The sequence below is a fragment of the Cynocephalus volans genome, chromosome 7 (assembly GCF_027409185.1).
Source record: "Cynocephalus volans isolate mCynVol1 chromosome 7, mCynVol1.pri, whole genome shotgun sequence".
NCBI lineage: Eukaryota > Metazoa > Chordata > Mammalia > Dermoptera > Cynocephalidae > Cynocephalus > Cynocephalus volans.
In genome coordinates, this window is record NC_084466.1 from 100,803,927 (window position 1) to 100,819,981 (window position 16,055).

Here is a 16,055-nt window from a genome sequence, read left to right on the forward strand (position 1 = left end):
CTGTTTGTCCAGATATAAACAGTACACTTAAAATACACATAATATTCTCTAATTTCAATAAAGATTTCAATTATTTGTGACTGACTCCACACTGGATTTACATCCTGAAAGGTAGATGAGCCAGAATGAATTACTTAGCATTCTGAGTGACCCTAGCTGAACCCAGCCCAGCGTCCACATCAATCAACCTTTATTGTTCATATTTAATACATAATATGACTTCATACAACGACCTAGGAAGTATGGGTCATTATCCTATTTTATGGAAGATGAAACAAAAAATTATATGCTACTGTAGTTTTTGCAAATTTAAGGATCTAAAAAAGTCTCAGGAAGTACATCCTGAGATTGTCTAAGGTATACTATATCATTACCCTCTTTTTATAGAGGAGGAAACTGAAGATCAGAGAAGAAATTTGCACAAAGCCGCACATAGCTGTGATTCACACCCAGGGCCTACATGACGCCAAAGTCCAAGCTCTTCTCTCCTACTCCATACCGTCTTTCAGAGGCATTCATGCTTGTTAGTAATGTATTTAGCAACCACTTTGAAAAAAACCTCAGAAGATGTAAAGTAACAAGCAGGAAATGCTTGGTCTAGATAGAAAAGATAGAAAAAAATAGAAAAGATAGAAAGATAGAAAAGATAGAAAAAGATCAGCTAGATAGAAAAATGGTCAAAGAAGAAATCAAATAAATGCTATAATTTGGCAGCAAGAAATTGTACTTAGAGCTGGATTCCAACTCCACTACTTATGTAAGAAACCTTAGGCAAGTTATTTAATCTCTTTGTGCTGCAGTTCCCTTATCTCTAAAAAAGGGGAAAATACTAGTATTTTATCAGTTGGATTATCTCTAAAAATGGGGAAAATCCCTACCACACAGGAATACTGTGAGGATTAAGTAATACTCTTAGAACAGTGCCTGGCTTCTAGCAAGTGGTCAATAAATGTTAACTACCATTATTATTGTAAATATATATTTTAAATAAATATGTTTTAGACTGCTTTTTGAAGTCACAGAGAGTGAAGTATACACAGTTGTGCTGAGCTGTAAACTGTAAGGAAAGGCCAAAGGCTGAATGGGCTACCCAGACCGATGACTCAGACACAGCAGCCGTTCAGGTTTCCAGACTGATTTCAGTTCTTGGCTTCTAACTCGAGGCTGACAACAAGAATGCTAATTAGTGCTAAGAGTGATGAGTTTTTGTAACATGGAAGGCTGTCCATTAGAGATGTGAATGAGATCACTTACATCTTGTATATAATACCTATAGTGATCAACCAAGTTCCAGTTCAAATCAATGACACAGAGGCAAAATGCTTCATATCTAGTTACCGTGCCCCTGAATCATCTGCTTCTGAATTCTAAATTCTCAACTCCCCCACTGCCAAGTGGCTAAACATAGCTAAAGGATTTAAATTATAATTTGATCTGACAACCCAGGTATCAAACAAGCTTTCATTAGCCAAATAAGTAGAGTGGTGACAAATATTAGAGCAGTATATCCACTCTATGGGATGTACTTTATTACAAGAAAGTAATACTTGAGGGTATTGTTAAATATTTCTTATCTGATCTAAAAAATGATGTAAGCATAAGCTTGGTACTCAACACAGACTAACAAAACTACTGTTAAGGTTAAGTGATTTAGAGGGGAGAAATCTAGGAAACTGAGGGATATCTTAGTCTTTCCATGATTCTGAATTGTCTAATAGACTAATGTTGAATACATATAAATACCCACACATGGAATAAGATAGAGCATATTTGGATCTTCTAAATAAATGCTCCTAATGATAATGATGATGAGCAGAGGCAGATGTCAAATACAAAAAACAGTGATATTTTAAATCCTATTATTTGCATGCCCAAGTATTAACACTGTATTTGAAAAATGTTTTATTGGCTTTTTTATTAGCTATTTCTCATCAGAGTCCTGTCGGCAGATCTCCTTTAATACTCATGTTTTAAATACAAGGAAACACATACAGGAAGAACAATTAACTGAGTTCATGGCAACTCAATACTAGGAAAAAAATCTGATACTAAGAGTTATTATTTGCATAAACCATTGTTTATTTTATCTTCAAGTATTGGTGAATTGTGTCCACATACATAGGATGATATGATTTAAGAATTATTAGAAGTATAAGTTGATTCATATACATTATCTTTTACCTATCTCTGAATCAAATTCATACCAAAACATGAAATGTCTTAGTATAATTCTATTCTATTACAATTTTGTGAGTAAAGGTCTTAATCAAATCTGTTTTGAAATCTGATCTCCAGGTAATCTATTCTCTTCTTCATTTTTAATTGTGATAAAATACATATAACATAAAATTTACTGTTTTAACCATTTTTAAGTGTACAGTTCTGTGGCAGTAAGTGTGCTTACATTGTTGTGCAACCACCACCACCGTCCTTCTCCAGAACTTTCCTCATCTTGCAAAACCGACACTCTGTACCCATCAAACAATAACTCCCTATAACTCTTCTCCCCAGAATGGCAACCACTTCTACTTTCTGTGTCCACGAATTTGACTACTCTTAGTTCCACATAACCTATTTATAAGACCATTTAAAAATATTTTGTTTTTAAGGAAAACATAGAGGAAATTCCTTAAATTATTCACTTCTGGCTCTTCTTTGAAGTAAGAGAGTGTAATGGTTCTGCCTGGAGGATCCCCATTAGGCTGTTCTAGGTACTCTGAGTTTGTCGAGCTGTGAAATGGTCGGTAGTTCACATGGCAGGTAGGGAGACTTCAGTATGCAACGTGATTTGTGGTTGGCTCTCTCACCTTGCCAGTGCCCAGTATACTTCTGTAAACTATGGCAAGAGTTATTCACATTTACTGCCTTTCATGCCTTTCATCTTTACACAGTTACGACCACCCATTTTTTGTTTTCTTTGAAGTTCTAAGATATAAACTCAGGGCTGGCGGGTCAGCTCAGTTGGTTAGAGCTGCCAAATAAAAAACCAAAAACCAGAAGAAGAAAAAGACTACAGTATAAGATCTGGTAAGATTATTTCAGAGAAGCATAATTTACATATCAGGAGAGAAATTTTATTTGTGATAAAATACTACTGGCTACATTTTTAGAGCATAGTTTTGTCAAGAGTTCTAAGCCATGTTATAACACCTGAGAGCAAATACGGTGGAACTCAGCATAGTCGAAAGCACTGGTTCCTAAATTTTTCATGGATCAGGACTCCTTTTCCTCTACAATTAAAATTGCTGTGGATCTCCCAAGTGATAATTATCATTTTTTATCCATTGATTTAGAAAATGCATGATGACAAAAGAAACCATTAATTTAATGCTTATCTCCAATAAGTTTGTTTCATTTATTGTAACACTGTCTAAAATGTAATGTTTACTCTGTTTTCAGATCATCCTTAATGTGTACATGGATTTGTGGGCCATTACAATTACTTCATGGCCTTCAGGGGTCTTGCTCACAAGTTGGAAATCACTGATCTAAGAAAAAAAGCAGATTCTAGTCCCAGGTCTATCTCTCATTAACTATACAACCTTGGGCACAACATTCCGCATGCTTCAGTTACTTTATTTTTTCAATCACCGAAAAGTGAGGGAGATCTTTGTTTTGCTTACTGCAGGAGATTACAACGAGTATAGAAATGAGATACTATATAAAGTATTTAAAATTTAAAGGTGATATATAAAATAAAAAGCAATATATAATTATGATAGAATTTGATATGGTAGGAAACACATGGAATCATCATAGAGCATTCCTACACTCTGAAAATTAAACTAGAAAATCAAAATACAATGAAAAATGTAATTTTTCAAATTTATGCACCTTAGGAAAAGAACAACTATTCCAATGTATTTATAAAGATGTTCATTAAGAACTGTTTGTAATAGCAAAAAAATGGAAACAACATGTATTTTTTAACAGGGAAGGATAATTGTGATGTATAAAATTTTTTTAAAAAGTTTTAAAAGCAGTATATTACTCCATTTTATTCTTTAAAATTCTGGAGTACAATATTAGTTATATCTAGTTAGTGGAATTATGGGAGACTTTTCTTTCACATTTTTTTCTTAGATGTACTTTTAAAAACTTCTGATAAGGGTGCATTATTTTTATAAAGAGAAAAAACTAGTAAAAGTCTCCCCCCCCCACAACAACAACAACAACAAAAAAGAATGCCTCAAGAATACCAGAAGGAAAAAAAAAAAAAAGATCAAGATTTGCTGTAGCTTAAGTAGAATTAAAAGATAGTGAGTCTTCCACACAAACTCTGAATTACCCTCATATGCATGTATGTATCTAACATGTGTATATATAAATATAAATATTTTTATACCTATATCTCTAGATAACTTTATCTTAGGAGGTAATAAGAATGACAGGAAGGGGAAATCAGAGAAGAATCAGCACTGTTTACCCAAAAGAGCCCTATCTGCTTCTAATGGTGGAGCTGAGAGCTTCAGGCCAATCCTACCAGATGCCGTGATCAAGTACCTGACTTTATCCAGTCCATGCCTATCCAGAAGCATTCTGATTTCAAGTTAGTTCTTTAAAAAGTAAGTTTCCTTATAAAGAAATGAAAAGTTGATAAGAGAATGATATTTGGTTTGCTTTAAAGCCATTTTCCCCATTGTAAATTAACCAATTGGAATTCTGGCTGATGCTGTACTCTCTTGGGAATTTGGTTAATGTAAGTATTTTGCTAAGGATTGGATCACTCTGAGAATTTTGAAAAAAAAATTAAGTTCCTGAACGTGGAAAGCTGAGGAGCAAATGATGGAATCTGGTGATTTCATCAAGGTAATTACAGCTCTGCAATCAACTGGGCCTCCCTAAGAAGCAATCCTGTAATTCAGTGTGTCACCTTTAGCATGAAATAAACACAAGGCAGGTGTGTCTTGGGGACCATGTCATAAGGTATTGCACAATAAGTACGACGGGTATGGCATTTTAGCTATGATCCAGCATTATCATTCCTAGTTTGGAGATGTAGACAAATTGAGGACCAGAGAAAGAAAGTCAGTTTCCAAGACTGTAGTTGATATCAGTTCAAACTTAAAATTATAATTGGTCCCTCCTAGTCCAGCACATAAAACTGTTCTCCATAGCCTTTATGAAATAATGGCGCAGCTGTATAATGTGCATATCCATGACTGTATCTCCTTTCCCTGTTTTAATAAGCATTTATTAAGTAGCACATTCAAAGCACTCTGCTAAGTTAAGATTTCCTTGAAATCTCTGTAGGTTTTATGAGTAAATGTCTAACACTGAAAGTAGGATGGAGGAAAATATGGCTATTTACTAAGAATTTAATACCTGCTGGGCACTGTTCTCAACACACTTCATTTATTATTTACTAATTTATTACTTCATTTATTATTTACTAATACCTTAGGATGTGTACCATATAAGTTCCTATATGATATCCTGAATGGATGCACTTCATTCCATCAGGTTATAGCCAAGATGATCATTATAAAAATCATTATTACTATAAAGCATTTATTAATCACTTAATTAGATATAACACTGAAGTGCCCCTATAACTGAATATCTTAGAGTAATGGTTATAAATGTTCACTGAAAATGGAGACTGGAGGCAATGACAGTTCCTCTTTAGGATGAATCAACAGTTAATACTTCAACAGAAGAGATGTCTCTTCTTTCCTGCAACACACTTAAGCATTCTTAAGCATTTTTTATTCTTAAATAAAAAAAATAAATGCACAAAAGACCACATATTGTATGATTCCATTTATATGCAATGTCCTGAATCGGTGAATCTATAGAAACAGGAAAGAGATTAGTGGTTGCTTAGGACTGGGGTTGGAGGGTGTTGGAGGAAAAGAGGAGTGATTGGGCCGTGTCCGTGGCGCACTCGGGAGAGTGCGGCGCTGGGAGCGCGGCGACGTTCCCGCTGCGGGTTCGGATCCTTTATAGGAATGGCCGGTGCACTCACTGGCCCGGTCACGAAAAAGACAAAAAAAAAAAAAAAAAAAAAAAAAAGTCAGGAAAAGAGGAGTGATTGCTATTTGATATGGGTTTTTTGGGGGGGAGGTGATGAAAATGTTCTAAAGTTGATTGTGACAGTGGTTGTACTATTCTGTAAATATCCTAAAATCCATTGAAATGTACATATTAAATAGGTAAATTATATGGTACGTGAATTATATCTCAATAAAACTGTTATTTTTAAAAATATTCTGAATTTCTGCCATCCAATTGCACAATCCCTTCAGATTAACCCTGTGAGACACTCTCTTAATAGCACTGGAGGGTTTTACCATTAATGAAGAGCTGTAACTTCAAAAAGCAATAGGCAATAACATAACAATGAATTCTAGCACAGGAGACAGGAACTTATAGAAACAACAGAGTGATAAATGAATACCCTAACTAGGAATGACTCATGTGCATTGTAAAATCAATCACTGATCTAGTTCTTTATGAAACAAGAACACAGAAGATTCTAGCCCCCTCCAGGATTCTATTTTTTCTCAATCAGCTCAACTACTCTAAATTTCATCCATGAAAAAAGCACATTTGCCCACTTAGTCCTGTTTATATTATTTCAATATTTCCTTTCTGGCTCTGCAGTATTTCATCTCTTTCTTTATAACACTCAGTGGTGCCCTTTCGTCATTCCTCTTCCCACATGGTCTTACAGATTTTCTAGGACACTCTCCCCACTCTCCTCAAACACTTGAAAAAAGCTGCAGCTACACATCCCAGAGAGCCCCAATTCAATAAGGTGAGAGTGAGTGGTTCCGATGAATACCCTGGATAAGGATGGACACAAGAGTACTTTTGTCGCTCTCTTAATCATTAGATTCCTGGAGGCACCTTTTTACTGGGCAGTATTAAATCTTTCAATGGTCTGGCCGTCCCCTTAAGAAATCTCTTGCTTTACTTCTGAGTGAGGGCCTTACCTGGCACTAACAGTAGTGGAGCTCCAAAGGCTAAAGAGGGTTGCGGCTGGAACTCCCGGCCCCTCACCTCACTTGTAGAGGGCAGGGAAGGCTGCTGTGGCTTTCCCTTCCTGGGCTCGCCCATCCTGCTAATTTTAGGCTGCTTCCTCATGAGGCTGCCATGAGCATCAGAGCATGTGGCTCCCCTCGGAGGAGCTATTTTCTCCTATGAGCCTCACTTGTTTGTTTCCAACTTTTCTCTCCCTCTCCTTCCCCTCCCCACCTCTGTGGGGTTGAGCTATTTCATAGTAAAAAATAAGGTATTTTCTAGAATTATGCTCACTTTGATCTGCATTTATTCCTGAATCCAAGACACCAGGGAAAATTTTTCCCATTGGATTTTAGTTGTACCCACCTGGCCGGAGAGTGTGGTGCTGGTAACACCAAGGTCAAGAGTTTGGATACCCTTACCTGACAGTAGCAAAAAAAAAAAAAAAAAAATTATTGTATCTGCCAGTGGCCAGATTTCCAAATTATGTTTATCTAACAAATATTTATAGATAAGATGATGTCCTAGGTCACAGAGATATAATGATGAGCAAAGCAGACATGTATTTCACTGATGAAGTCTTGATAACAGAGATTTATCAAACTTCCTCTGTTTTCTGTTCTCTTTTAAGATCTTGGCATATAAGAAAAGCCCCTTTCCTCAAAGAGCTCACAGATATTTCAACATATACAAACAGATTCAAAGACACAAATCTTATAAATTCCTGTTGAGGTTTCATTTTGAGATAATGAATGGATTTGCTCACTTATAAGCGGTAAAAATGGATTTGAGATTATTCTATAAACATAGTACTCTGCTAGGCACTGGAGGGAATAAATAAAACTATACTACAGGCCCATCACTTAGAAAGGTTACAAATATCATTAAACAAGGAGCAACTGCTCAACTGACAAATATTTAATGATGTCTACTGTTTACATATTCACAGTCTTCTCCACTCAGGGCTTCTTCATTATCTTTTTCCTTAGAGACATTGTTTTGAAAGATTTTATATACTAAATAAAATTTTCTTTTTTTAAAAAATTTATTTTATTTATTGAATCAAAATTGATTGGGTTTTTTTGGGGTTGAACATTGAAATATGTTGATCAAATCAATATTACTAGTATATATATCGTTACAAATTGTAATTATTCTTTATGCCCCACTCCCTCTCCCTTCCCCCCTCTAATTACCCTAGATTTCTTCTCTCCCTCTGAAAGAATAATTGTTACTCTGTTAATCAGTTACCTAGATGATCTGTCCAATGCTGAGAGATGTGATCAGGTCCCCCAATATTATTGTAGAGCAGATGCTTCTTCTATCCTCTGAAATAGGCTTTGTGGAGAGAGACATCCTCTTCTTTTCTTTATCTCTGCTGGTGACTCTCCTTGTGTCAATGCACTCCAGTGGCTGATGGACCATCTGCGTGGTGATTGTGGCATCTAGCCGCTTTTGCAGCAGCCATGGTTATGGTGGTCGTTGTGTTGGGCCACCCATATGGATTTGATGTTTTTGGCATGCTCCTTTGTGCTGGTGGTGTGCCTGGTTGTGGGGTGTGTCTGGTCCCCTTCTCCATGCCCCAGGTCCCCAGGTGGGCCCTGAGGAGGCACTGGCTTAGTGTGTCTGGTTGTGGGAAGGGGGTCCAGTCCCCTTCTCCATGCCCTGGGTCCTCGGACCGGCCCTGAGGTGCTGGCAGGGCATGCCTGTTTGTTGGAGGAGGTCCGGTCCCTTTCTCCATGCCCTGGGTCCCCAGGCAGGCCCTGAAGTGCTGGCAGGGCATGCCTGGTTGTGGGAGGAAGGTCTAGTCCCCAGATCCATGCTTCGGGTGTCTGGGTGGGTCCTAAGGCACTGGTGGTGTGCCTGGGCCAGAACTAGTTTTTTGTCCTTTGCTTACTTTTAACACAGGGAAACTTCTTGTGGTAACCAGTACTTGAGCTGTGTGGTTGAGTTAAACTGCTGCTTTGCTGCTGTTTCCCTAGGGAAGCCTTTTTGTGCAGCTCAGGGTTTAATGGTTGATCTTATAGGTACTTCCAGCTCTCCAGAGACCTGGTAGATCTGTGTTGTGTAGAAACTCTAATCTGGGCCTGAATTTTTTCATCAAACTGCACCCCGTGCAATTCTGCATTCCTGACCAGTCTCCTCTGAGTGATCCTGTGCTGATTGTGGGGCGGATTGGCTGTCTTTGCTGGGTTCCAGTGTTCTCCCAGTGGGCCTGTCTCCCTCACTGCCTGTGTTCCAAACACTTCCCATGGGACAGGGCCTGTGCCGGTCCCTTGCAATGACTTACCAGCCTCTGAATAGCTCCCCTTTTTCAGCTGTTCTGGCTCCTCGCTCCTGTGTGGTCCATGGGAACCCTATTGGTGGTCTTGCTGTCCTGGGGGCCTCCAAGGCCCTCTTCTCCCCTGCTGCCTCCAAGTAACTCCATCTGAAGGGCACAGCTGGGGCTTCAGCTGGCTCTTCAGCTGGCTCCTGCTCCATATGCTCATTGGCTCGAGCCTTAAAGCAGCTGTGGCCCAAAATGCTCAGAGCAGTTTTTTCTCTTTCATCGTGGTCTCTCCCGCCTTCATGAACTCCGTAGGTCTCTCCTCCTCTTCCCCTGAGCTCTAGCAGCCCCTGGTTGGCTGATGTTACATTTTTATAGTTGTAAATTGGTTGATTTGTGGGAGAGAGTTGAAGCTGGGAACCGTCTCTTCCACCATCTTGACCGGAAGTCCCTATACTAAATAAAATTTTCTAGCAATTCACTTCTCATATTTTATTAATCAAAGATAAAAATTTTGCCAACTAGAGCTTCTGGCTAATATGAAACAAGTTGTATTTATTTGTTCTTGGGAATACAAGGGTAAAAAGATCCAGGTTCCTGACCTGAGCTAGCAGTCTAGTGAGGGAGAAGACAGGCAATTGATGACGTTGTAAGTGGAAAGCCCTATGGCAAGGGATGGTACCAGAGAGGAGGGAGTCTCCTGTCACAGGCAGGGCAAGTCTTCATAAAGAAAGTGCTACCTAAGGGGTAGAACAATGTTTATGAGAGACTGGGGAGGGAAAGAAGGAAGGGAAAACAAGGAGAGGCAGGCTAGTTAGAGGAGAGGCTTTCAAATGTTCTTACGACAAAGAAATGATAAATGCATGAGGTGATGGATGCATTAGCTACTCTGACCTGATCATTATACAGCATATATATGTATCAAAACATCATTTTGTATTCCATAAGTATGTACAATGACAATGTGTCAATTAAAATAAATGAATACAATTTTTAAAAAATAAAAGAAAGTGCTGCCTAAGCTGAGTATTGAAAAATGAGAATCTTATGGGTTGAAGGAGCAACGTCAAATGTAGTGATATGTGAGAGAGCATATTTCATAGCTCATAAAAGTAAGTTAAAGGGTTATTTGAGGGATGTGGCAGGGATGAGTTTGCAGAGCACAAAGGCTTGATTATGAAGGACTTTGCATGACTAGATGATAAAGATTTTAAGGAGATTATGACCCGCCTTGGGTTGAATGTCCCACCAAAAGTTAATTCCCACTGTGACTGTTAAGAGGGTGGGAAATCCAATTATGGCAATTGCAAGGTGGGGCCTTGAAGAGGCAATTAGATTGTAGGACCATGCCATAGTGAATTGATTAAAAATGGTGGTCATGGGTGTGGTTCTGAGGGTTTAAAAAGGAAGTGCATGAGGAGCTCTCTCTCTATCTACCCCACCACTTTTACAATGTGATGTGCTGCTGTCACTGTCACCACCACCAAGGCTCTCACCAGATGTGTTCTCTTTACTTTGGACTTCCCAGACTCAGAAACTATAAGCAATAACTTTCATTTTCTTTATAAATCACCCAGTTTCAAGTATTTTGTTATAAGTAACAGAAACAGACTAATACAGAAAATTAGTACCAGAGAAGTGGGATGTTGCTTATAACAAATACTTGAAAATGTGGAAGAAGCTTTGGAACTGGGTGTTGAGAAGAGGCTGGAGGAATTTGCAGGAACAGGCTAGAAAAAGCCTAGATGCTGGTGAAAGTTTAGAAGACGAGAAAACCAAGGAAAGTTTGGAATGTTTTAGAGACTGGTTAAATGGTGGCGACCAGAATGCTTATGGAAATATGGACTGTAGAGACCAGTTTAAGGAGGTCTCAGATAGAAATAAGAAGTTTATTGGAAACTGGGGCAAAGATCACCCTTGCTATGAACTGGCAAGGAACTTGGCTGCATTCTGTTTATGCCCAAAAGCTTTACAGAATGTGAAACTTCAAGGTGCTGGTCCAGGGTATTTGGCAGAAATTTCTAAGCAGCAAAGCATTAAGGAAGCTGCATGGCTACTTGCAACAGCCTAAGCTGAGTTATGGTGGCAAAGGCATGTTATAAAGCCAGAATTTAAAAGGGAAGCAGAGAGTGAAGATTTGGAAAATGTGCAGCCTGTCCGTGTGGTAGAGAAGCAGAGAGAGCATTTTTAGGAGGACAATTCAATGGTGTGTGACTGTTGGCTAAGGAGATTAGTGCAGCAGAAAGGGATTGTCAGGAGAAGGGAGAAAAGACCTTGAAGGTATTTCAGAGGTCTTAGAAGCTGCATCTTCCATTACAGGCCCAAAGGCCTAGGGAGACAGAATGGTCATGGGGAACAGGCCTGAGTCTCCCTTTACTGGCTTGCTACCCAGGGCCACCTTGGGGAGCTGCTTCCAGCACCAACGCCCAGCTGCTTTGGCTGTTTTAGCTGTGACTAAATTGGCCCCAAGTGTGTCTGGACCTGCAGCTTTGAAAAATACAAGCTGGAAGTCTTGGTGATGTCTACGTGGTGTTAAGTCTTCAGGCTTGCAGAATGCCAGAGCTGTGGAGGCTTGGGAGCCTTGACCCTGATTTCAAAGGATGTGTGGAAAAGCCTGGTGGCCTAGGAAGAGATCTATCACAGGAGTGAGTCACCACAGACAGCCTTTACTAGAGCAATGCTGAGTGGAAATGTGGGGTCAGAGTTGGAGCAGAGAACCCCATCAGTGCCTAGTGGAGCCATGAGAGCGAGATTGCCATGGAGACCCCAGACTTGTGGAGCTACCAGCATGGAATGCCAGCCTGGAAGAGCTGAAGTGTGGCCTGAGACTAGGAAAACCATAGGTGCTGAGCTGCCCAAGGACTTGGGGACCTGACCCCCACACTAGCGTGCAGAGGACATTGAACATGGACTCAAGGTACCTGAGTTGCCAACTGTGAGATTTAATATATGCCCTGCTGGATTTTGGACTTGTTTGCTACCTGCTACCCTTTGGCCTATTTTTCCCTTTTTGAATGAGAGTATGTACCGTATGTTTGTCCCATGATTGTATCTTGGAAGTAGATAACTTGTTTTTAATTCACAGATGGGACTTTGAACTTTGGACTTTTGAGTTGAAACAAGTTAAGGTTTTGGCGATGAAATGAATGTATGTGTGTGTGAAAAGGACATGAGTTTTGGCGTGCCAGGGGCAGAATATGTCCCCAAAACTTAATTTCCACTGTAATTGTTAAGAGGGTGGGAAATCTTATTATGGTAATTGCAAGGTGGGACCTTGAAGAGGTGATTATATTGTGGACCATACTGTAGTGAATTGATAAAAATGGTGGTCATGGCGTGGTTCTGAGGGTTTAAAAAGGAAGTTCATGAGCAGCTATCTCTCTCTCTGCTCCACCTTTTTCTACCATGTGAGACCTCTGCACTGCTGTAAAGCCACCACTAAAGGAAGCCTTCACCAGATCTGTTCCCTTGACTTTGGTCTTTCCAGCCTCAGAAACTGTAAGCAAATAAATTTTTTCTTTATAACCAGTTCTGTGTATTTTATTATAGGCAACAGAAACAGACTAATTCATGATCAAATCTGCGTTTGAGAAAGATCACCCCAGTTGGGCTGTGTAGATGGACCAAAAGGTCAAGACCATAGGTAGTTTACAGGCTAGGGCAGAAGTCCAAGCTGGAATTGATGATAGCCTGAACTGAGGCCACGGTAGAGGGATGAAGGTTGAAAGAATTACAGTCAAAAAAGAAAGAAATTATATCTTTATATGTTATTGGCATAAGCAAACAAATTGCTTATTAACCTAAAGGATATAAGTATACAAGCACAGTAGACAATAGGGAAACTCTATGCAGCATCTCAAGATTCTCCTTTATATACCCCTGAAAGGCTGGGCAGTTAGCTCAGTTGGTTACAGTATGGTGTTATAACACCAAGGTCAAGGGTTTCGATCACCACCAAATTGGTTCGGCCAGCCACTAAATTAAAAAAAAGAAAAAAAAGATTCATACATCCCCCTGAGCATTTTGGTATTCTATGGAGTCACAGTAGTTGAAAAACCTGGAGAAGCCATTTGAAATGTTCAAAGTACAGATTATGACTATCAACATAACAAGAACATCTGAACACATTCAACTTAAGATTTTTATTCAACTTGAATAGAATAAGACTGAACATATCCCTTATTTATTTATATATTTGTGGATAATTGCCCCTCTAGGTTTGTAGTCTGGATATGTCTTCCATATGAATACAACTAAGTTTCCCAATAGTTGGAAAGAGGTCCTGAGCACCTTGCTGAGTAAAAATAGTTTACAAAACTTCAAGATCCTTTAGGTAAAATTACATTCACCTCTATGTGTATACTATATACTTCGGAGTATGGAAAAACATCAGAATGATATTCAGTATAAGGTCAGCAGTACGTATATCTTGAGGCGGTATTTTTGATAGCTATTTTCTTCACTACATTTTACTGAAGAGTTTAAATTATTAACAATAAGCATTAATATTTTTAAATGAAAGCTATTTAATATTTAAAAGTGGGACTTTCCCATACTAAGCAAATTTGAATATATATTTATATATATATATATATATATATATATACACACACATTTTTTTTTTTTTTTTTTTTTGGCTGCTGGTGGGTATAGGGACAGGCCAGTCCCAGCAAATTTGAATTTAATACAGAAGAATTTTACACTAAATGAAATAAACCATCTTTATACAGTCTCTCCATTTGTAACTGACTTAGAGAATGATGGTGAGGTATTCTACCACTACCATAGATTCAGTATATAATTATATTCCCTGATTATGCAGTCCTTTAAAAATTAAAAAAAAAAAAAAGATATTTCAACACTAAAAACAATTTTAACATTTATCATTCCACAGGATTTTTGCTTTATTGTCAACGATATCAGAGCCTGGTAATGTGAGCAGTTTGAAAGCTGTTCTTTGGAAGTTAGCTTGCTGGGTAATGTTTCCTTTTAAAGATTTAACAGATCAAGTTGTTTGGTTTTTTTTGGCCCGTATGGGGATCCAAACACTTGATCTTGGTGTTATCAGCACCTTGCTCTAACCAGTTGTGCTCACTGCTAACTGGCCGGTCCTGTTTGTTTGTTGAAAGTGAACATCACGAAACACTTCAATTCACTTATTAAGATCCCACGTTTATAAAGAGTACTTTTTCTTGTTTGGCTTTTTTTTTAAAGGGTAAAACAGCAGCTTGAACTGCATAGCATTTTTTGGAGGCAAACATTTTTGTCATTTTAACGTGGTTACACTGTATTTAGTCAATGTGGAGGTGGCAACTATAATTTGTCTTCTAGGAACACTCTGTCCTCCCTACTCCCTACTGCTCAATTGCTCCCTCAGGCTATCAGATCTTACATTGAGATTAAATAAACACATTTTTCAAACTCTAATGAAAATCTGAAATGCCCATAAAAATGTTGGTGTTTTATTTATTTCTGGATGCCAGCTATTAGGATACTCTTTTTCATTTTTCCAAAGGAAGCAAGAGTAGCAGTAGATATTTTTTTAAAAAATTGCAATCAATGTGTATAAAAGTTATCTGTATGCTAAAGACAATTGGTTCTGTAAACACAAGGAGCACAATAAACAAGGAATTGTGGGTAGGAGGCATTGAAAAGGTTTTCCATCTCCTTACTTTTGTGGCCCTCTGTGCTGCCTTCATAAAAATCTTAATGCTCAATCAAGAGTCTAAAACGTGTTGTCAGATCCCCTTATAAAAAGTGATAATTAAATAAGATTTTTAACAAGAATGTGTCCTTTATAACATTACTTTGAAATTTGTTAATAACATTACTTTGAAAGTTAATAATAAAGCCAGTACATGAAGATATTCATGGTCTGGCTAATTTCTATTCAAAGAAGCAGTATTGTTAATTTTTTTCAAAAATGTTTAGTTACAATTAGTTTTAGTCCTGATCCTATTTGAGGGTAATGAGGTGTGCAATTTAAACATACACATAAATATTCTTTGCAGATTTCATATTTCTGACAGCTAAATTAGAACTTTCCAACCTCAAGTATCTTTACAAGACCCTTTGAAATCAGTAGCAACCAAATAGTTCAATTTGCTTTTCAAAAGGATGACTGATAAGTTCTAATAGTTGAGATTCCTCCTCTTTATTGCCATTTTAACTGTTTTCTTTAAAAGAAAAACACATGGGCTTAAGAGACTCATAGACACCACGCTTCATATTGTATTACTTTGGCGATGCTCACTATTAATTAGAACTCACAGAATTCTCATATTATGATTGCTGTGGGATAAAGTTAATTTTAAAGCATAGTCTATTATGCAGTTACATCTTCGTTTCTAAACACAATTCTCATTGTTTACTACCACAAACAAAAACAAAAACAAAAACAAAAACAGGGCAATTTGAAAACTTTCTCTGTTAAGAAATAGTCATAACTGGAGTAATCACACTATAATTTCAAATGCATGAACATCCCCACATACTGGTCAAGGACCACATTACAAGTGATTTTTCAGGTTTAAGCCTGCTTGAATGTCAGTTGAATTCCTGTAATTTAGTGGATAGAAACAAAACACAAGAAAATCATACAGAGTTATAAAAAGAGAGCATTTAAAAAATATTTCTGATATTCATGATATAAGCATTACTACTCTTTTAAGCTGGGATACTGAGAAGGAAATTGCAGCCAGAATGTAATTTGGAGCGGGAAAGAAGGTTGGGATAATCATGAGGGTGAAGGTGCAGGATTCCTATAATAAACACACAGAATTATTATTCTTTAAGTTGTAGATTAAGTGGCATATTCCCTAAC

At 38.0% G+C, this 16,055-nt stretch overlaps 1 protein-coding gene across 2 annotated transcripts in view; it reads right to left on the reverse strand.

The window, feature by feature from the left end:
• The window catches only part of MYPN (myopalladin), a 106,549-nt gene extending 99,454 nt beyond the window's left edge, over positions 1 to 7,095 (reverse strand). The window contains exon 1 of one of the 2 annotated variants that reach the window (XM_063101757.1): positions 6,939 to 7,095. In XM_063101757.1, coding sequence (XP_062957827.1) covers positions 6,939 to 7,089 — 151 coding nt within the window. In that variant the 5' untranslated portion in view covers positions 7,090 to 7,095. The remainder of the gene's footprint in view (positions 1 to 6,938) is intronic. The other variant, XM_063101754.1, reaches the window with a different exon arrangement.
• Positions 7,096 to 16,055: the final 8,960 nt, after the last annotated feature.